This window comes from Bufo bufo, chromosome 5, assembly GCF_905171765.1.
Source record: "Bufo bufo chromosome 5, aBufBuf1.1, whole genome shotgun sequence".
NCBI lineage: Eukaryota > Metazoa > Chordata > Amphibia > Anura > Bufonidae > Bufo > Bufo bufo.
Genome location: NC_053393.1, coordinates 1,622,179 through 1,643,176, shown reverse-complemented (window position 1 = coordinate 1,643,176; position 20,998 = coordinate 1,622,179). Strand labels below are relative to the sequence as shown.

The window sequence follows — 20,998 nt, the reverse complement described above, 5'->3', positions numbered from 1 at the left end:
CCAGTCCTGATTCTTCAACCATCTCTATCAGACCCTAACCACCAGTCCTGACCCCTCAGCCTCCCCTATCAGACCCCGACCACCAGTCCTGATTCTTCAACCATCTCTATCAGACCCGAACCACCAGTACTGACCCCTCAGCCTCCCCTATCAGACCCCGACCACCAGTCCTGATTCTTCAACCATCTCTATCAGACCCTAACCACCAGTCCTGACCCCTCAGCCTCCCCTATCAGACCCCGACCACCAGTCCTGATTCTTCAACCATCTCTATCAGACCCTAACCACCAGTCCTGACCCCTCAGCCTCCCCTATCAGACCCCGACCACCAGTCCTGATTCTTCAACCATCTCTATCAGACCCGAACCACCAGTACTGACCCCTCAGCCTCCCCTATCAGACCCCGACCACCAGTCCTGACCCCTCAGCCTCCCCTATCAGACCCCAATAACCAGTACTAACCCCCCAACCTTCGCTGTCAGACCCCAAACAACCAGTACTGACCCCTCAGCCTCCCCTATCAGACCCCGACCACCAGTACTGACCCCTCAGCCTCCCCTATCAGACCCAAATAACCAGTACTGACCCCTCAGCCTCCCCTATCAGACCCCAATAACCAGTACTGACCCCTCAACTTTCTCTGTCAGACCCCGACCACCAGTACTGACCCCTTAACCTTCTCTGTCAGACCCCAAACCACCAGTACTGACCCCTCAACTTTCTCTATCAGACCCCGACCACCAGTACTGACCCCTCAGCTTTGTCTAATCCTCCCTTTCAGGCCTCACTAGTAACACAGCAGACTTCTCTACTGGACATGAGGACCATGTTCACCACTTCACACACCCCAGTACTCCTGGAAGCATCTATTTACCCAGGATGTTACTGGTGGAATCCTTCATAAGAAACCTCCTGTATCTCAGCATTACCCTGTACTCCTCAATGGGGACTGAGACCTCAACTATCGCCTCCAGTATCAAGTAACAATCCAGAAGACTTCCTACGACAGAACAGGAGTCACCGGGGCATGAACTCACCTGCTGGATCAGGCCGACCAGGAGCTGCATGATGAACAGCTGGACAATAGAGAAATGAAGAGTCATAAGAACAGGTGTAGTGATGGCAGCTGTGGTAGACAGGTGTACTGAGGACGGTTGTAGTAGACAGGTGTGATGGGACAGGTGTAGTGATGGCGGCTGTGGTAGAAAGGTGTGATGGGACAGGTGTAGTGATGGCACTTGTTGTAGACAGGTGTGATGGGACATGTACAGTGATGGCACTTGTTGTAGACAGGTGTAGTGATGGCACTTGTAGACAGGTGTAGTGATGGCACTTGTTGTAGACAGGTGTGATGGGACAGGTGTAGTGATGGCACTTGTTGTAGACAGGTGTGATGGGACAGGTGTAGTGATGGCACTTGTTGTAGACAGGTGTAGTGATGGCACTTGTTGTAGACAGGTGTGATGGGACAGGTGCAGTAATGGCACTTGTTGTAGACAGGTGTGATGGGACAGGTGTAGTGATGGCACTTGTTGTAGACAGGTGTGATGGGACAGGTGTAGTGATGGCACTTGTTGTAGACAGGTATTATAGGACAGGTGTAGTGATGGCACTTGTTGTAGACAGGTGTAGTGATGGCACTTGTTGTAGACAGGTGTGATGGGACAGGTGTAGTGATGGCACTTGTTGTAGACAGGTGTGATGGGACAGGTGCAGTGATGGCACTTGTTGTAGACAGGTGTGATGGGACAGGTGTAGTGATGGCACTTGTTGTAGACAGGTGTGATGGGACAGGTGTAGTGATGGCACTTGTTGTAGACAGGTATTATAGGACAGGTGTAGTGATGGCACTTGTTGTAGACAGGTGTAGTGATGGCACTTGTTGTAGACAGGTGTAGTGATGGCACTTGTTGTAGACAGGTGTGATGGGACAGGTGTAGTGATGGCACTTGTTGTAGACAGGTGTGATGGGACAGGTGTAGTGATGGCACTTGTTGTAGACAGGTGTGATGGGACAGGTGTAGTGATGGCACTTGTTGTAGACAGGTATTATAGGACAGGTGTAGTGATGGCACTTGTTGTAGACAGGTGTGATGGGACAGGTGTAGTGATGGCACTTGTTGTAGACAGGTGTGATAGGACAGGTGAAGTGATGGCACTTGTTGTAGACAGGTGTGATGGGACAGGTGTAGTGATGGCACTTGTTGTAGACAGGTGTGATGGGACAGGTGTAGTGATGGCACTTGTTGTAGACAGGTGTGATGGGACAGGTGTAGTGATGGCACTTGTTGTAGACAGGTGTGATGGGACAGGTGTAGTGATGGCACTTGTTGTAGACAGGTGTTATAGGACAGGTGTAATGATGGCACTTGTTGTAGACAGGTGTTATGGGACAGGTGTAGTGATGGCACTTGTTGTAGACAGGTGTTATAGGACAGGTGTAGTGATGGCAGCTGTGGTAGACAGGTGTTATAGGACAGGTGTAGTGATGGCACTTGTTGTAGACAGGTGTGATGGGACAGGTGTAGTGATGGCACTTGTTGTAGACAGGTGTGATGGGACAGGTGTAGTGATGGCACTTGTTGTAGACAGGTGTAGTGATGGCACTTGTTGTAGACAGGTGTAGTGATGGCACTTGTTGTAGACAGGTGTGATGGGACAGGTGTAGTGATGGGACAGGTGTAGTGATGGCAATTGTTGTAGACAGGTGTGATGGGACAGGTGTAGTGATGGCACTTGTTGTAGACAGGTGTAGTGATGGCACTTGTTGTAGACAGGTGTGATGGGACAGGTGTAGTGATGGCACTTGTTGTAGACAGGTGTGATGGGACAGGTGTAGTGATGGCACTTGTTGTAGACAGGTGTAGTGATGGCACTTGTTGTAGACAGGTGTTATAGGACAGGTGTAATGATGGCACTTGTTGTAGACAGGTGTGATGGGACAGGTGTAGTGATGGCACTTGTTGTAGACAGGTGTAGTGATGGCAATTGTTGTAGACAGGTGTGATGGCACAGGTGTAGGGATGGCACTTGTTGTAGACAGGTGTGATGGGACAGGTGTAGTGATGGCACAGGTGTAGTGATGGCAATTGTTGTAGACAGGTGTGATGGGACAGGTGTAGTGATGGCACTTGTTGTAGACAGGTGTGATGGGACAGGTGTAGTGATGGCACTTGTTGTAGACAGGTGTGATGGGACAGGTGTAGTGATGGCACTTGTTGTAGACAGGTGTAGTGATGGCAATTGTTGTAGACAGGTGTGATGGCACAGGTGTAGGGATGGCACTTGTTGTAGACAGGTGTGATGGGACAGGTGTAGTGATGGCACAGGTGTAGTGATGGCAATTGTTGTAGACAGGTGTGATGGGACAGGTGTAGTGATGGCACTTGTTGTAGACAGGTGTGATGGGACAGGTGTAGTGATGGCACTTGTTGTAGACAGGTGTGATGGGACAGGTGTAGTGATGGCACTTGTTGTAGACAGGTGTGATGGGACAGGTGTAGTGATGGCACTTGTTGTAGACAGGTGTGATGGGACAGGTGTAGTGATAGCACTTCTTGTAGACAGGTGTGATGGGACAGGTGTAGTGATGGCACTTGTTGTAGACAGGTGTAGTGATGGCACTTGTTGTAGACAGGTGTTATAGGACAGGTGTAGTAATGGCACTTGTTGTAGACAGGTGTGATGGGACAGGTGTAGTGATGGCACTTGTTGTAGACAGGTGTGATGGGACAGGTGAAGTGATGGCACTTGTTGTAGACAGGTGTTATAGGACAGGTGTAGTGATGGCACTTGTTGTAGACAGGTGTTATAGGACAGGTGTAGTAATGGCACTTGTTGTAGACAGGTGTGATAGGACAGGTGTAGTGATGGCACTTGTTGTAGACAGGTGTGATGGGACAGGTGAAGTGATGGCACTTGTTGTAGACAGGTGTTATAGGACAGGTGTAGTGATGGCACTTGTTGTAGACAGGTGTGATGGGACAGGTGCAGTGATGGCACTTGTTGTAGACAGGTGTGATAGGACAGGTGAAGTGATGGCACTTGTTGTAGACAGGTGTGATGGGACAGGTGAAGTGATGGCACTTGTTGTAGACAGGTGTTATAGGACAGGTGTAGTGATGGCACTTGTTGTAGACAGGTGTTATAGGACAGGTGAAGTGATGGCACTTGTTGTAGACAGGTGTGATGGGACAGGTGAAGTGATGGCACTTGTTGTAGACCGGTGTTATAGGACAGGTGTAGTGATGGCACTTGTTGTAGACAGGTGTTATAGGACAGGTGTAGTGATGGCACTTGTTGTAGACAGGTGTTATAGGACAGGTGTAGTGATGGCACTTGTTGTAGACAGGTGTGATGGGACAGGTGTAGTGATGGCACTTGTTGTAGACAGGTGTGATGGGACAGGTGTAGTGATGGGGCAGCAGTGGAAATTGAGGCACATGATTTGGTGCAGTGATGGTGGGTATTTCGGTGTAATCTCCTCCATCACCCCCTTCTCACCATTTCGAATAGTCGTCTGAGCAGGAATCTCTTGCGAATCCTCGGAGAACGTGGGAAGTTCAGCTCATAGCAGAGAGTAGGGGCGAGCATGAAGTAATAAATATCTGAGGGGTAAAGAGACCTCTGGTCACGACATGGACATTACACCGACTGTACAGGTGGAGCAGCATGTACCACCCACCTCTGTGCGTCAGATTCCCAGGATACGTGACCTCCTGCTTCCCAATGTCTCCATTTGCTTTTCTCATCTGAGGAGCTGAGAGACAGAGGTATGAGTTACAATGGATAACGAGGCACATATAGACCTGTCCTTATAGAAGACACGGGCCGCACCCCGGGGTCACATCAGGTGTAGTGCCCTGGAGCAGGGGTTCTGTGAAGTCTGGACATTAGCGGACATTTTCCCCTGTTTCCCCTACGCAAAGTTATAAACGTCTTACTTTATTTCTCTTGAAAAGGGTTAACTTGCACTGTTTAATACTGTGTAACTGCATTTTATATATTGTTATATATATCCTGTTCATTATCACTGTATTTGCAAGGCTCTGTGGAAAGGGTTAATGAATACTGAGAGACTGTTAGGACTTTGAATGAGAAGCTGGTAATTTTCCACAGCTGCCATAGAGTTTAACCCTTTAAGGACCCACGCCGTACATGTACGAAGCAAGGTCCGCCGGGTTCTGGGGCAGGATCACGGGGGAACTGGAGCGCGATGTCTGCTCTTACCGGCAGGTATCCATGCTGGGTAAGGGCAGCATGGTGTATTCGGCCCCCCTGCAGCTCCAAGCGTATATAAGGAGAGCAGTCAGAGCCCCTAGTGTTCTGTAGTTAGGGACCAAGTGCTTGAAGGGGAAGACTCCTGAGACTACTGAGTGACGAGAAGATGCTGAGACGGGGATACTGAGCCACAGACACTGGATCACCAGCCTTTGACCAGTACACCAGCCTTCTGAAGAGAGGGACAGATAGCTCAGGCCTTTCCTCAGCATCAAACCCTTCTCCTGCCAGGGAGGAGACTGGAGGAGCGAGACCTATGGCTGGTCCTAGGGAGGAGAATGGAGAAGCCAGCCCTATGCCTGGTACTAGGGAGGAGACTGGAGGAGCCAGACCTATGGCTGGTCCTAGGGAGGAGACTGGAGAAGCCAGACCTATGGCTGGTCCTAGGGAGGAGAATGGAGAAGCCAGCCCTACGCCTGGTCCTAGGGAGGAGAATGGAGAAGCCAGCCCTACGCCTGGTCCTAGGGAGGAGAATGGAGAAGCCAGCCCTACGCCTGGTCCTAGGGAGGAGAATGGAGAAGCCAGCCCTACGCCTCGTCCTAGGGAGGAGACTGGAGAAGCCAGCCCTACGCCTCGTCCTAGGGAGGAGACTGGAGAAGCCAGCCCTACGCCTCGTCCTAGGGAGGAGACTGGAGAAGCCAGCCCTATGCCTCGTCCTAGGGAGGAGACGAGAAGCCAGCCCTATGCCTCGTCCTAGGGAGGAGACTGGAGAAGCCAGCCCTATGCCTGGTCCTAGGGAGGAGACTGGAGAAGCCAGCCCTATGCCTCGTCTCAGGGAGGAGACTGGAGAAGCCAGCCCTATGCCTCGTCCTAGGGAGGAGACTGGATAAGCCGGCCCTATGCCTCGTCCTAGGGAGGAGACTGGATAAGCCGGCCCTATGCCTCGTCCTAGGGAGGAGACTGGAGAAGCCGGCCCTATGCCTCGTCCTAGGGAGGAGACTGGAGAAGCCGGCCCTATGCCTCGTCCTAGGGAGGAGACTGGAGAAGCCGGCCCTATGCCTGGTCCTAGGGAGGAGACTGGAGAAGCCGGCCCTATGCCTGGTCCTAGGGAGGAGAATGGAGAAGCCGGCCCTATGCCTGGTCCTAGGGAGGAGAATGGAGAAGCCGGCCCTATGCCTGGTCCTAGGGAGGAGACTGGAGAAGCCGGCCCTATGCCTGGTCCTAGGGAGGAGAATGGAGAAGCCGGCCCTATGCCTGGTCCTAGGGAGGAGACTGGAGAAGCCAGCCCTATGCCTGGTCCTAGGGAGGAGACTGGAGAAGCCAGCCCTATGCCTCGTCCTGAGAGGAGACTGGAGAAGCCAGCCCTATGCCTGGTCCTAGGGAGGAGACTGGAGAAGCCAGCCCTATGCCTGGTCCTAGGGAGGAGACTGGAGAAGACAGCCCTATGCCTGGTCCTAGGGAGGAGACTGGAGAAGCCAGCCCTATGCCTCGCCTCAGGGAGGAGACTGGAGAAGCCAGCCCTATGCCTCGTCCTAGGGAGGAGACTGGAGAAGCCGGCCCTATGCCTCGTCCTAGGGAGGAGACTGGAGAAGCCGGCCCTATGCCTCGTCCTAGGGAGGAGACTGGAGAAGCCGGCCCTATGCCTGGTCCTAGGGAGGAGACTGGAGAAGCCAGCACTATGCCTCGCCTGTATTGTTTTGTACCCGAATTCCTCCAGTAAAGCCGCCCCTGGTTTATTGCAGACCCTGAGTCTCTGGACTTATTTCCCATTGGGGTGCACTACGCCTTACCATCCCTTCCGGAGAGCAGCAACACGTGGTGACACCTCGACGGTGTCTGGGGGACCCAGAGTAGCGTTGGGGCCGCCCCAAACTCATCCACTGCAGAGGCAGATATAGAGCTGTCCATATAAAAGACATAGGTCGGACCCCGGGGTCACATGAGGCACATCTGTAGGGGTCTGTAGTAAAATGAGACTGATGGGAAGAGCAGCTCCCACAAGGGAAACGAGGAATAGCAGAGTCTCACCAGACTGAGTGCGGCCGAGCGCCCGGACCTGTGCCCGCCTCCGCTCCCGGCACCAACGGTTCACATCTTTGTAGGAGTACAGCTTGAGGAAGAGGATGGTGTAAACCATGAGAGAGAACACAGCACCCACTGCAGGGAGAGGGGGACACGGAAATAAATGGGTGTATAAACCCAAAAGCCCCCATAAATACAGGACCACCCACAATACAATCACTGGGGTCTACTCTCTACACAACCACCGAGGATCATCCCCCCCCCCCCCCTATACACAGTCACCGGGGATCACCCCCATATACACAGTCACCGGGGATCACCCCCCCCCTATACACAGTCACCGGGGATCACCCCCCTATACACAGTCACCGGGGATCAGCCCCCCCCTATACACAGTCACCGGGGATCAGCCCCCCCCTATACACAACCACCGAGGATCATCACCCCCCCCCCCCCCTATACACAGTCACCGGGGATCACCCCCATATACACAGTCACCGGGGATCAGCCCCCCCCTATACACACTCACCGGGGATCACCCCCCTATACACAGTCACCGGGGATCAGCCCCCCCCCCTATACACAGTCACCGGGGATCAGCCCCCCCCTATACACAGTCACCGGGGATCAGCCCCCCCCATACACAGTCACCGGGGATCACCCCCCTATACACAGTCACCGGGGATCAGCCCCCCCCCTATACACAGTCACCAGGGATCAGCCCTCCCCCCCTATACACAGTCACCGGGGATCAGCCCCCCCCCCTATACACAGTCACCGGGGATCAGCCCCCCCCTATACACAGTCACCGGGGATCAGCCCCCCCCATACACAGTCACCGGGGATCAGCCCCCCCCCTATACACAGTCACCAGGGATCAGCCCTCCCCCCCTATACACAGTCACCGGGGATCAGCCCCCCCTATACACAGTCACCGGGGATCAGCCCCCCCTATACACAGTCACCGGGGATCACCCCCCCCTATACACAGTCACCGGGGATCACCCCCCTATACACAGTCACCGGGGATCACCCCCCTATACACAGTCACCGGGGATCATCCCCCTATACACAGTCACCGGGGATCACCCCCCTATACACAGTCACCGGGGATCATCCCCCTATACACAGTCACCGGGGATCATCCCCCTATACACAGTCACCGGGGATCATCCCCCTATACACAGTCACCGGGGATCATCCCCCTATACACAGTCACCGGGGATCACCCCCCTATACACAGTCACCGGGGATCACCCCCATATACACAGTCACCGGGGATCATCCCCCTATACACAGTCACCGGGGATCACCCCCCTATACACAGTCACCGGGGATCACCCCCCTATACACAGTCACCGGGGATCATCCCCCTATACACAGTCACCGGGGATCACCCCCCTATACACAGTCACCGGGGATCACCCCCCCCCATACACAGTCACCGGGGATCAGCCCCCCCTATACACAGTCACTGGGGATCAGCCCCCTATACACAGTCACCGGGGATCAGCCCCCCCTATACACAGTCACTGGGGATCACCCCCCCCCATACACAGTCACCGGGGATCAGCCCCCCCTATACACAGTCACCGGGGATCACCCCCCCCCCCCCCCCTATACACAGTCACCAGGGATCAGCCCCCCCCCCCCCCTATACACAGTCACTGGGGATCACCCCCCCCCCTATACACAGTCACCGGGGATCACCCCCCTATACACAGTCACCGGGGATCAGCCCCCCCTATACACAGTCACTGGGGATCAGCCCCCTATACACAGTCACCGAGGATCACCCCCCCCCCCCCCTATACACAGTCACCAGGGATCAGCCCCCCCCCCCCCCCCTATACACAGTCACTGGGGATCACCCCCCCCCCCTATACACAGTCACCGGGGATCACCCCCCTATACACAGTCACCGGGGATCACCCCCCTATACACAGTCACCGGGGATCACCCCCCTATACACAGTCACCGGGGATCACCCCCCCCCCCATACACAGTCACTGGGGATCAGCCCCCCCTATACACAGTCACTGGGGATCAGCCCCCCCTATACACAGTCACTGGGGATCAGCCCCCCCTATACACAGTCACCGGGGATCAGCCCCCCCTATACACAGTCACCGAGGATCACCCCCCTATACACAGTCACCGGGGATCACCCCCCTATACACAGTCACCGGGGATCACCCCCCTATACACAGTCACCGGGGATCATCCCCCTATACACAGTCACTGGGGATCACCCCCCCTATACACAGTCACTGGGGATCACCCCCCCTATACACAGTCACTGGGGATCACCCCCCTATACACAGTCACCGGGGATCACCCCCCCTATACACAGTCACTGGGGATCACCCCCCCTATACACAGTCACTGGGGATCAGCCCCCCCTATACACAGTCACCGGGGATCAGCCCCCCCTATACACAGTCACCGGGGATCAGCCCCCCCTATACACAGTCACCGGGGATCAGCCCCCCCTATACACAGTCACTGGGGATCACCCCCCTATACACAGTCACCGGGGATCACCCCCCTATACACAGTCACGGGGGATCACCCCCCCCCCTATACACAGTCACCGGGGATCACCCCCCCCCTATACACAGTCACCGGGGATCACCCCCCCCCCCTATACACAGTCACCGGGGATGGGGCAGTGGGCACTTACCTAGGCTGAGGGAGGGCACGGTGAAGACCACCAGCACGGGGAAGCACAGGATGCTGGGGAGGATGAGGACGTACAGGAACAACCCGATGCGCTCAGAAAAACTTCCCTGCCGGAGACACACAATGAGAGCAGCCCGCGCCAACCAAACAAGCCCCCTCCCCCAGCCCAAATCTGGAGGATCCGGACACCGCCCCACTCCTGTAGTAATGGCTGCCACCATGGTCCCCCATATTATAGCACTTAACTTACTGATGCCAGGCGCCGCTCCAAGTGCAGGGACCCCAAAATGAAGACGTGCGATGCTACGAGAGAGGAAAACATTCAGACACTTCAAAAAGGAGAGAGAAAGTATCAGGAGGAGGGAAACAGTCAGCATGAATGAACTCACCAAGTACCAGGCAGGGGGAGGGCCAGCTGTAGGGGTCCTTGAGGAACAGCGACACCACCTGGATGGGATCCACCAGTATCCCATACCTGAGGAGAGAACGGGCACATAAAACACCCCACTGATCAGGTGACCTGGGTGGTGCGGGGTGCAGGTAGAGCGCACACTGTGGAGCAAGACAACCCCCATATGCCTGCCCTGGTTTACCGCCATGTGTGGTGGTCTCTACAACCACCTGCTGGGCCACACGTCTGACCCCGGACATAAGCGATGTGGGATGCTATTCAGTGTCACCATGGTAACACTGGAGCAGAACCCGCCCTTGACCCACTAGTACCCAATGTATGCCACACTGTCCAGTCCTGGCAGCAGGCAGGTCCCCAATAGGAATTGGTGGCGGTCCTTACTGTAGCTGCACCGACAGGCCTGGCGCGCACCGCCGCTCACAGATCCCCCCCCCCCCCCCCCAGTCACAGATGAAACCCTTAGGAGCGGCTCAGGTGTGAGGCTGGGTGACGGGTACAGTCCGCTCTCCACCTCTGTGATACATTGTAGCGGCATGCCGATCCAGCACACCTGTGATACAATGTATCGAGTCTGCTACTAATCAGTTGCATTGTAGCGGCCGATCCAGCGCTCTCTGTAACGGGCCCCTAATATCCCTCCCATCATCCCCGGTTCTTTAACACTTACTTAATGAGGTTCTCCAGAAAAAGGCGCGCGTTCCCCAAAACCTGAAAGATAAGAACAGAACCGGAGTGAGGAGCAGCCAAAGCATCAAAGTACCCACCCCCAGCACAAGTCACATGACCACAAAAGTATCCACCCCCAGCACAAGTCACCTGACCACAAAAGTATCCACCCCCAGCACAAGTCCCATGACCACAAAAGTATCCACACCCAGCACAAGTCCCATGACCACAAAAGTATCCACACCCAGGACAAGTCCCATGACCACAAAAGTATCCACACCCAGGACAAGTCCCATGACCACAAAAGTATCCACACCCAGGACAAGTCCCATGACCACAAAAGTATCCACACCCAGGACAAGTCCCATGACCACAAAAGTATCCACACCCAGGACAAGTCCCATGACCACAAAAGTATCCACACCCAGGACAAGTCCCATGACCACAAAAGTATCCACACCCAGGACAAGTCCCATGACCACAAAAGTATCCACCCCCGGCACAAGTCACATGATCACAAAAGTATCCACCCCCAGCACAAGTCACATGATCACAAAAGTATCCACACCCGGCACAAGTCACATGACCATAAAAGTATCTATCCCCAGCACAAGTCACATGACCATAAAAGTATCCACACCCAGGACAAGTCACATGACCATAAAAGTATCCACACCCGGCACAAGTCACATGACCATAAAAGTTTGCACCCCCTTTCATTCTGATGTGACGCCCCCGGCCGAGATGGAAATGATGGTGGAAGACGGGTAAAGCGAAGACCACCTGCTGCAGGGGCAGACTACACGGGGCTTACAGGATGTAACCACGGCGACGCATAGCTGTGTACTGGAGCTGAAGATTCTTAAGGCTACGTTCACACTGGCGTTATTCTTTTCCGGCGCCGAGTTCCGTCCTAGGGGCTCAATACCGGAAAAGAACGGATCAGTTTTATCCCCATGCATTCTGAATGGAGAGCGAACCGATCAGGACGCATCAGGATGTCTTCAGTTCAGTCACTGTACGGTTTTTGGACGGAGATAATACCGCAGCGTGCTGCACTTCTGCCCCCGTCCAAAACTCCAGAACACTTGCCAGAATGACGGATCCGGCATTTTTTACCATAGGAATGTATTAGTGCCGGACCCGTCCTTCTGGTCTGCGCAGACCGAAAAAAAAAAAATGTGAAAAAAATAAATACCGGATCCGTTTTTCCGGATGACAACAAAGACGGATCCGGCATTTCAATGCATTTGTCAGACGGATCAGGATCCTGAACAGTCTTACAAATGCCATCAGTCGGCAGACGTGTTGACAGGTCGGGCGAAGGCTCTGCCGCTGGACTCCTCTGTGGCAAGTGTGGAAGTGACACAGCAACAAAATAGATATCTAATACTTATTGCAAAACTTCCCACGCCCTCTATGATGAAAGCACTAAGGCGGGGAGTGACCCCGAGGCCTCTCTGCACACGTTCTGGAGTCACTACCAGTCCCATCATCTGCCCCTGCACACACCAGGGGCCCCGGCTCCTGCACCCCACAGCCAGTCCCATCATCTGCCCCTGCACACACCAGGGGCCCCGGCTCCTGCACCCCACAGCCAGTCCCAACATCTGCCCCTGCACACATCAGGGGCCCCTACTCCTGCACCCCACAGCCAGTCACATCATCTGCCCCTGCACACACCGGGGGCCCCGACTCCTGCACCCCACAGCCAGTCACTACCAGTCCCATCATCTGCCCCTGCACACACCGGGGGCCCCGACTCCTGCACCCCACAGCCAGTCCCATCATCTGCCCCTGCACACACCAGGGGCCCCGGCTCCTGCACCCCACAGCCAGTCACATCATCTGCCCCTGCACACACCAGAGGCCCCGGCTCCTGCACCCCACAGCCAGTCACTACCAGTCCCATCATCTGCCCCTGCACACACCGGGGGCCCCGACTCCTGCACCCCACAGCCAGTCACTACCAGTCCCATCATCTGCCCCTGCACACACCGGGGGCCCCGACTCCTGCCCCCCACAGCCAGTCACTACCAGTCCCATCATCTGCCCCTGCACACACCGGGGGCCCCGACTCCTGCACCCCACAGCCAGTCACTACCAGTCCCATCATCTGCCCCTGCACACACCGAGGGGCCCCGACTCCTGCACACCACAGCCAGTCCCATCATCTGCCCCTGCACACACCAGGGGCCCCGACTCCTGCACCCCACAGCCAGTCACTACCAGTCCCATCATCTGCCCCTGCACACACCAGAGGCCCCGGCTCCTGCACCCCACAGCCAGTCACTACCAGTCCCATCATCTGCCCCTGCACACACCGGGGGCCCCGACTCCTGCACCCCACAGCCAGTCACTACCAGTCCCATCATCTGCCCCTGCACACACCGGGGGCCCCGACTCCTGCACCCCACAGCCAGTCACTACCAGTCCCATCATCTGCCCCTGCACACACCGAGGGGCCCCGACTCCTGCACACCACAGCCAGTCCCATCATCTGCCCCTGCACACACCAGGGGCCCCGACTCCTGCACCCCACAGCCAGTCACTACCAGTCCCATCATCTGCCCCTGCACACACCGGGGGCCCCGACTCCTGCACACCACAGCCAGCCACTACCAGTCCCATCATCTGCCCCTGCACACACCGAGGGGCCCCGACTCCTGCACCCCACAGCCAGTCACTACCAGTCCCATCATCTGCCCCTGCACACACCGGGGGCCCCGACTCCTGCACCCCACAGCCAGTCACTACCAGTCCCATCATCTGCCCCTGCACACACCGGGGGCCCCGACTCCTGCACCCCACAGCCAGTCACTACCAGTCCCATCATCTGCCCCTGCACACACCGGGGGCCCCGACTCCTGCACCCCACAGCCAGTCACTACCAGTCCCATCATCTGCCCCTGCACACACCAGGGGCCCCGACTCCTGCACCCCACAGCCAGTCACTACCAGTCCCATCATCTGCCCCTGCACACACCGAGGGGCCCCGACTCCTGCACACCACAGCCAGTCCCATCATCTGCCCCTGCACACACCAGGGGCCCCGACTCCTGCACCCCACAGCCAGTCACTACCAGTCCCATCATCTGCCCCTGCACACACCAGAGGCCCCGGCTCCTGCACCCCACAGCCAGTCACTACCAGTCCCATCATCTGCCCCTGCACACACCGGGGGCCCCGACTCCTGCACCCCACAGCCAGTCACTACCAGTCCCATCATCTGCCCCTGCACACACCGGGGGCCCCGACTCCTGCACCCCACAGCCAGTCACTACCAGTCCCATCATCTGCCCCTGCACACACCGAGGGGCCCCGACTCCTGCACACCACAGCCAGTCCCATCATCTGCCCCTGCACACACCAGGGGCCCCGACTCCTGCACCCCACAGCCAGTCACTACCAGTCCCATCATCTGCCCCTGCACACACCGGGGGCCCCGACTCCTGCACACCACAGCCAGCCACTACCAGTCCCATCATCTGCCCCTGCACACACCGGGGGCCCCGACTCCTGCACCCCACAGCCAGCCACTACCAGTCCCATCATCTGCCCCTGCACACACCGGGGGCCCCGACTCCTGCACCCCACAGCCAGTCACTACCAGTCCCATCATCTGCCCCTGCACACACCGGGGCCCCGACTCCTGCACACCACAGCCAGTCACTACCAGTCCCATCATCTGCCCCTGCACACACTGGGGCCCCGACTCCTGCACCCCACAGCCAGTCACTACCAGTCCCATCATCTGCCCCTGCACACACCGGGGGCCCCGACTCCTGCACCCCACAGCCAGTCACTACCAGTCCCATCATCTGCCCCTGCACACACCGGGGGCCCCGACTACTGCACCCCACAGCCAGTCACTACCAGTCCCATCATCTGCCCCTGCACACACCGGGGGCCCCGACTCCTGCACACCACAGCCAGTCACTACCAGTCCCATCATCTGCCCCTGCACACACCGGGGGCCCCGACTCCTGCACCCCACAGCCAGTCACTACCAGTCCCATCATCTGCCCCTGCACACACCGGGGGCCCCGACTCCTGCACACCACAGCCAGTCACTACCAGTCCCATCATCTGCCCCTGCACACACCGGGGGCCCCGACTCCTGCACCCCACAGCCAGTCACTACCAGTCCCATCATCTGCCCCTGCACACACCCAGCACAAGTCACATGATCACAAAAGTATCCACACCCAGGACAAGTCACATGACCATAAAAGTTTGCACCCCCTTTCATTCTGATGTGACGCCCCCGGCCGAGATGGAAATGATGGTGGAAGACGGGTAAAGCGAAGACCACCTGCTGCAGGGGCAGACTACACGGGGCTTACAGCACACACCGGGGGCCCCGACTCCTGCACCCCACAGCCAGTCACTACCAGTCCCATCATCTGCCCCTGCACACACTGGGGCCCCGACTCCTGCACCCCACCGGGTCCAGCCCTGACAGCTTAGGCTCTGGCACATGCCCCTCCCCCTGGACTACTACCCCCATGCTCTCCCAGGTGGTTTATGCCTGTAATCTAATGCCTTTATCATCCTGCTCTGAACTCCGGACACCGCAATCACCCTGATGACGGGATGGGGCTGATAACGGCGGACTCTGACCTCCTGACTCTGACTGATAGGAGGCCCTTTCTAGATATCAGGAGACGGTCCTTCAGAAGCCTTGCTCATACAGAGCAGGCTGGTGCAGGGGACACCAAGACTTCTCTTACAGAATCCACTCCTAAATGCCCCCAATACTCCGAGAGGTGAAGGATGTCACAACCCAAAATAATGAAAGTAGCATTGAGAAGACCGCCCTGGGTTCAGGCCTCACTCGGGGCACACGTCTTCGGCCCCCTCACTCGGGGCACACGTCTTCGGCCCCCTCACTCGGGGCACACGTCTTCGCCCCCCTCACTCGGGGCACACGTCTTCGCCCCCCTCACTCGGGGCACACGTCTTCGGCCCCCTCACTCGGGGCACACGTCTTCGGCCCCCTCACTCGGGGCACACGTCTTCGGCCCCCCTCACTCGGGGCACACGTCTTCGCCCCCCTCACTCGGGGCACACGTCTTCGCCCCCCTCACTCGGGGCACACGTCTTCGCCCCCCTCACTCGGGGCACACGTCTTCGGACCCCTCACTCGGGGCACACGTCTTCGGACCCCTCACTCGGGGCACACGTCTTCGGACCCCTCACTCGGGGCACACGTCTTCGGACCCCTCACTCGGGGCACACGTCTTCGGCCCCCTCACTCGGGGCACACGTCTTCGGACCCCTCACTCGGGGCACACGTCTTCGGCCCCCTCACTCGGGGCACACGTCTTCGGACCCCTCACTCGGGGCACACGTCTTCGGCCCCCTCACTCGGGGCACACGTCTTCGGCCCCCTCACTCGGGGCACACGTCTTCGCCCCCCTCACTCGGGGCACACGTCTTCGGCCCCCTCACTCGGGGCACACGTCTTCGGCCCCCTCACTCGGGGCACACGTCTTCGCCCCCCTCACTCGGGGCACACGTCTTCGCCCCCCTCACTCGGGGCACACGTCTTCGCCCCCCTCACTCGGGGCACACGTCTTCGGACCCCTCACTCGGGGCACACGTCTTCGGACCCCTCACTCGGGGCACACGTCTTCGGCCCCCTCACTCGGGGCACACGTCTTTGGCCCCCTCACTCGGGGCACACGTCTTCGGACCCCTCACTCGGGGCACACGTCTTCGGACCCCTCACTCGGGGCACACGTCTTCGGACCCCTCACTCGGGGCACACGTCTTCGGACCCCTCACTCGGGGCACACGTCTTCGGACCCCTCACTCGGGGCACACGTCTTCGGACCCCTCACTCGGGGCACACGTCTTCGGACCCCTCACTCGGGGCATACGTCTTCGGCCCCGCCATGCTATCTTCGTCCCGGAAGTCCGCACCTCAATGGGGGGAGATAGCTGAATCCGTGTCGAGTTATTGCCCCTCAGACATCACTGTTGAGGGGCCACTAGAACCTGCCCAGATGTCAGGGGTTAAAAGACAGAAGTGAGAGACGGCAGAGAGATAGAGTGCTCCTCTGGATGGCGGATCGGGGGAGGCCAGCACCCTCGGAGGACACGCATCGCTTGTAGGGACCTATATGAGAGGAGCTGAGGCCGACATCAGGAGAAGATCTGGAGGACCGCTGACCCCGTGATCAGTAAGTGGAGATCCATGGACCATCTCGCTCTACTGGATTAGACCCCCGGTCACCTCCTGACCTCCAGTGATGCTATAGAGACCCCCCAGTCACCTCCTGACCTCCAGTGATGCTATAGAGACCCCCCAGTCACCTCCTGACCTCCAGTGATGGTATAGAGACCCCCGGTCACCTCCTGACCTCTAGTGATGCTATAGAGACCCCCTAGTCACCTCCTGACCTCCAGTGATGCTATAGAGACCCCCCAGTCACCTCCTGACCTCCAGTGATGGTATAGAGACCCCCCCCCTGTCACCTCCTGACCTCCAGTGATGGTACAGAGACCCCCCCGGTCACCTCCTGACCTCCAGTGATGGTATAGAGACCCCCCGATCACCTCCTGACCTCCAGTGATGCTATAGAGACCCCCCCGATCACCTCCTGACCTCCAGTGATGCTATAGAGACCCCCCAGATCACCTCCTGACCTCCAGTGATGGTATAGAGACCCCCCCGATCACCTCCTGACCTCCAGTGATGCTATAGAGACCCCCCCGATCACCTCCTGACCTCCAGTGATGCTATAGAGACCCCCCCGATCACCTCCTGACCTCCAGTGATGGTATAGAGACCCCCCCCAGTCACCTCCTGACCTCCAGTGATGGTATAGAGACCCCCCCCCTGTCACCTCCTGACCTCCAGTGATGGTACAGAGACCCCCCCGGTCACCTCCTGACCTCCAGTGATGGTATAGAGACCCCCCGATCACCTCCTGACCTCCAGTGATGCTATAGAGACCCCCCCGATCACCTCCTGACCTCCAGTGATGCTATAGAGACCCCCCCGATCACCTCCTGACCTCCAGTGATGGTATAGAGACCCCCCCGATCACCTCCTGACCTCCAGTGATGCTATAGAGACCCCCCCGATCACCTCCTGACCTCCAGTGATGCTATAGAGACCCCCCCGATCACCTCCTGACCTCCAGTGATGGTACAGAGACCCCCGGTCACCTCCTGACCTCCAGTGATGGTATAGAGACCCCCGGTCACCTCCTGACCTCCAGTGATGGTATAGAGACCCCCGGTCACCTCCTGACCTCCAGTGATGGTATAGAGACCCCCGGTCACCTCCTGACCTCCAGTGATCCTATAGAGACCCCCGGTCACCTCCTGACCTCCAGTGATGCTATAGAGACCCCCGGTCACCTCCTGACCTCCAGTGATGCTATAGAGACCCCCGGTCACCTCCTGACCTCCAGTCACCTCCTGACCTCCAGTGATGGTATAGAGACCCCCGGTCACCTCCTGACCTCCAGTGATGGTACAGAGACCCCCGGTCACCTCCTGACCTCCAGTGATGCTATAGAGACCACGGGTCACCTCCTGACCTCCAGTGATGGTACAGAGACCCCCGGTCACCTCCTGACCTCCAGTGATGGTATAGAGACCCCCGGTCACCTCCTGACCTCCAGTGATGGTACAGAGACCCCCGGTCACCTCCTGACCTCCAGTGATGGTATAGAGACCCCCCGGTCACCTCCTGACCTCCGGTGATGCTATAGAGACCCCCGGTCACCTCCTGACCTCCGGTGATGCTATAGAGACCCCCGGTCACCTCCTGGCCCCTGGTCGCACTGTACTGGGGGAGAGCACTCACCAGCATGATGACACACCAGTTCAGGACCCCCCGGTAATTTCTGTAGCCACTGGCCGAGCTCAGAAGAGAATCCTGCAGCTTGTGACATCTGTGTGAAGAACGGAGATATGGATGATGGGAGTGATACTACATTGTGCACGAGAGGACAAAAGACTGCGCTCTTAGGGTCAGGGATGATGGGAGTGACGGTCATGTCTCGGGGATACTTATTAGGACATGTTGGGCGCTGGAAAGCTGAGGTGTCGCCGAGCACAGGATTGTCAGGACTCTTCGGTGGGAGACGAGAGGCTGTCAGATCGGGGTGCTCAACGGGGTGATGTTCGGGGGTGTCGGTGGGGGCCCCTCAGGTCGGGGGGTGTCGGTGGGGGCCCCTCAGGTCGGGGGGTGTCGGTGGGGGCCCCTCAGGTCGGGGGGTGTCGGTGGGGGCCCCTCAGGTCGGGGGGTGTCGGTGGGGGCCCCTCAGGTCGGGGGGTGTCGGTGGGGGCCCCTCAGGTCGGGGGGTGTCGGTGGGGGCCCCTCAGGTCGGGGGTCTCGGTGGGCCCCCCTCAGGTCGGGGGTGTCGGTGGGCCCCCCTCAGGTCGGGGGTGTCAGTGGGCCCCCCTCAGGCTGGGGGTGTCGGTGGCCCCTCAGGTCGGGGTGTCGGTGGGCCCCTCAGGTCGGGGGGTGTCGGTGGGCCCCTCAGGTCGGGGGAGGTCGGGGGGTGTCGGTGGCCCCTCAGGTCGGGGGGTGTCGGTGGCCCCTCAGGTCGGGGGGTGTCGGTGGCCCCTCGGGTCGGGGGGTGTCGGTGGCCCCTCGGGTCGGGGGGTGTCGGTGGCCCCTCGGGTCGGGGGGTGTCGGTGGCCCCTCGGGTCGGGGGGTGTCGGTGGCCCCTCGGGTCGGGGGGTGTCGGTGGCCCCTCGGGTCGGGGGGTGTCGGTGGCCCCTCGGGTCGGGGGGTGTCGGTGGCCCCTCGGGTCGGGGGGTGTCGGTGGCCCCTCGGGTCGGGGGGTGTCGGTGGCCCCTCGGGTCGGGGGGTGTCGGTGGCCCCTCGGGTCGGGGGGTGTCGGTGGCCCCTCGGGTCGGGGGGTGTCAGTGGCCCCTCAGGTCGGGGGGTGTCAGTGGCCCCTCGGGTCGGGGGGTGTCAGTGGCCCCTCGGGTCGGGGGGTGTCAGTGGCCCCTCAGGTCGGGGGGTGTCGGTGGCCCCTCGGGTCGGGGGGTGTCAGTGGCCCCTCAGGTCGGGGGGTGTCAGTGGCCCCTCAGGTCGGGGGGTGTCGGTGGGCCCCTCAGGTCGGGGGAGGTCGGGGGGTGTCGGTGGCCCCTCAGGTCGGGGGGTGTCGGTGGCCCCTCAGGTCGGGGGGTGTCGGTGGCCCCTCGGGTCGGGGGGTGTCGGTGGCCCCTCGGGTCGGGGGGTGTCGGTGGCCCCTCGGGTCGGGGGGTGTCGGTGGCCCCTCGGGTCGGGGGGTGTCGGTGGCCCCTCGGGTCGGGGGGTGTCAGTGGCCCCTCAGGTCGGGGGGTGTCAGTGGCCCCTCAGGTCGGGGGGTGTCAGTGGCCCCTCAGGTCGGGGGGTGTCAGTGGCCCCTCAGGTCGGGGGGTGTCAGTGGCCCCTCAGGTCGGGGGGTGTCAGTGGCCCCTCAGGTCGGGGGGTGTCAGTGGCCCCTCAGGTCGGGGGGTGTCAGTGGCCCCTCAGGTCGGGGGTGCAGGCTCAGACGGGTCACACGTTGGGGTGTCCGCACCTTAGCCCCGCCTCTCCTCGGGCGGCCTCCTCCGGCTCTCCAGGGCTGTGGCTCGCACTCTTCAGCCTCTGCACCGGATTCTTCCGCCGGGTCACTCCTCCGCCAGACTCCGCCATCAGACCGGGCTCACGTCACTCTCACCCGCGGGTCACTCACTTTACCACCCTCAGGCTGTCGGGTCCGGTCACACAAAGTCTCCGCCCAGTGGGTTATTCCTCCAATCCCGTGGGCTCCTGCTCAGAACCACGCCCCCTCACCAATCACAATTAGGAGGCTCAGTCCAAGCCCCGCCTCCAGCAAGGCCAAACTTTTTCATAGACCAGGGAACGTTTCGCACTAACTTATAGCCACGCCCACAAAACACTTCCCGCTTTCCTTTCTAAGAGACAACCCCGCCTCCTGAGCAAGACACGCTCATTACGCCAAGTATCCAATCAACTGGCGCAATTCTAACCTAGCT

The 20,998-nt window shown here is 58.9% G+C and overlaps 1 protein-coding gene across 1 annotated transcript in view; it reads right to left on the bottom strand.

The window, feature by feature from the left end:
- The window catches only part of DGAT1 (diacylglycerol O-acyltransferase 1), a 32,581-nt gene extending 11,834 nt beyond the window's left edge, over positions 1 to 20,747 (bottom strand). Inside the window, exons 1-10 of the mRNA XM_040432756.1 lie at positions 20,539 to 20,747; positions 18,828 to 18,915; positions 11,004 to 11,044; positions 10,314 to 10,399; positions 10,175 to 10,227; positions 9,926 to 10,031; positions 7,249 to 7,377; positions 4,685 to 4,759; positions 4,504 to 4,607; positions 1,038 to 1,076 (exon numbers count right to left, since the gene is read on the bottom strand). Of these exons, the coding sequence (XP_040288690.1) occupies positions 1,038 to 1,076; positions 4,504 to 4,607; positions 4,685 to 4,759; positions 7,249 to 7,377; positions 9,926 to 10,031; positions 10,175 to 10,227; positions 10,314 to 10,399; positions 11,004 to 11,044; positions 18,828 to 18,915; positions 20,539 to 20,654 (837 nt within the window). The 5' untranslated portion in view covers positions 20,655 to 20,747. The remainder of the gene's footprint in view (positions 1 to 1,037; positions 1,077 to 4,503; positions 4,608 to 4,684; positions 4,760 to 7,248; positions 7,378 to 9,925; positions 10,032 to 10,174; positions 10,228 to 10,313; positions 10,400 to 11,003; positions 11,045 to 18,827; positions 18,916 to 20,538) is intronic.
- Positions 20,748 to 20,998: the final 251 nt, after the last annotated feature.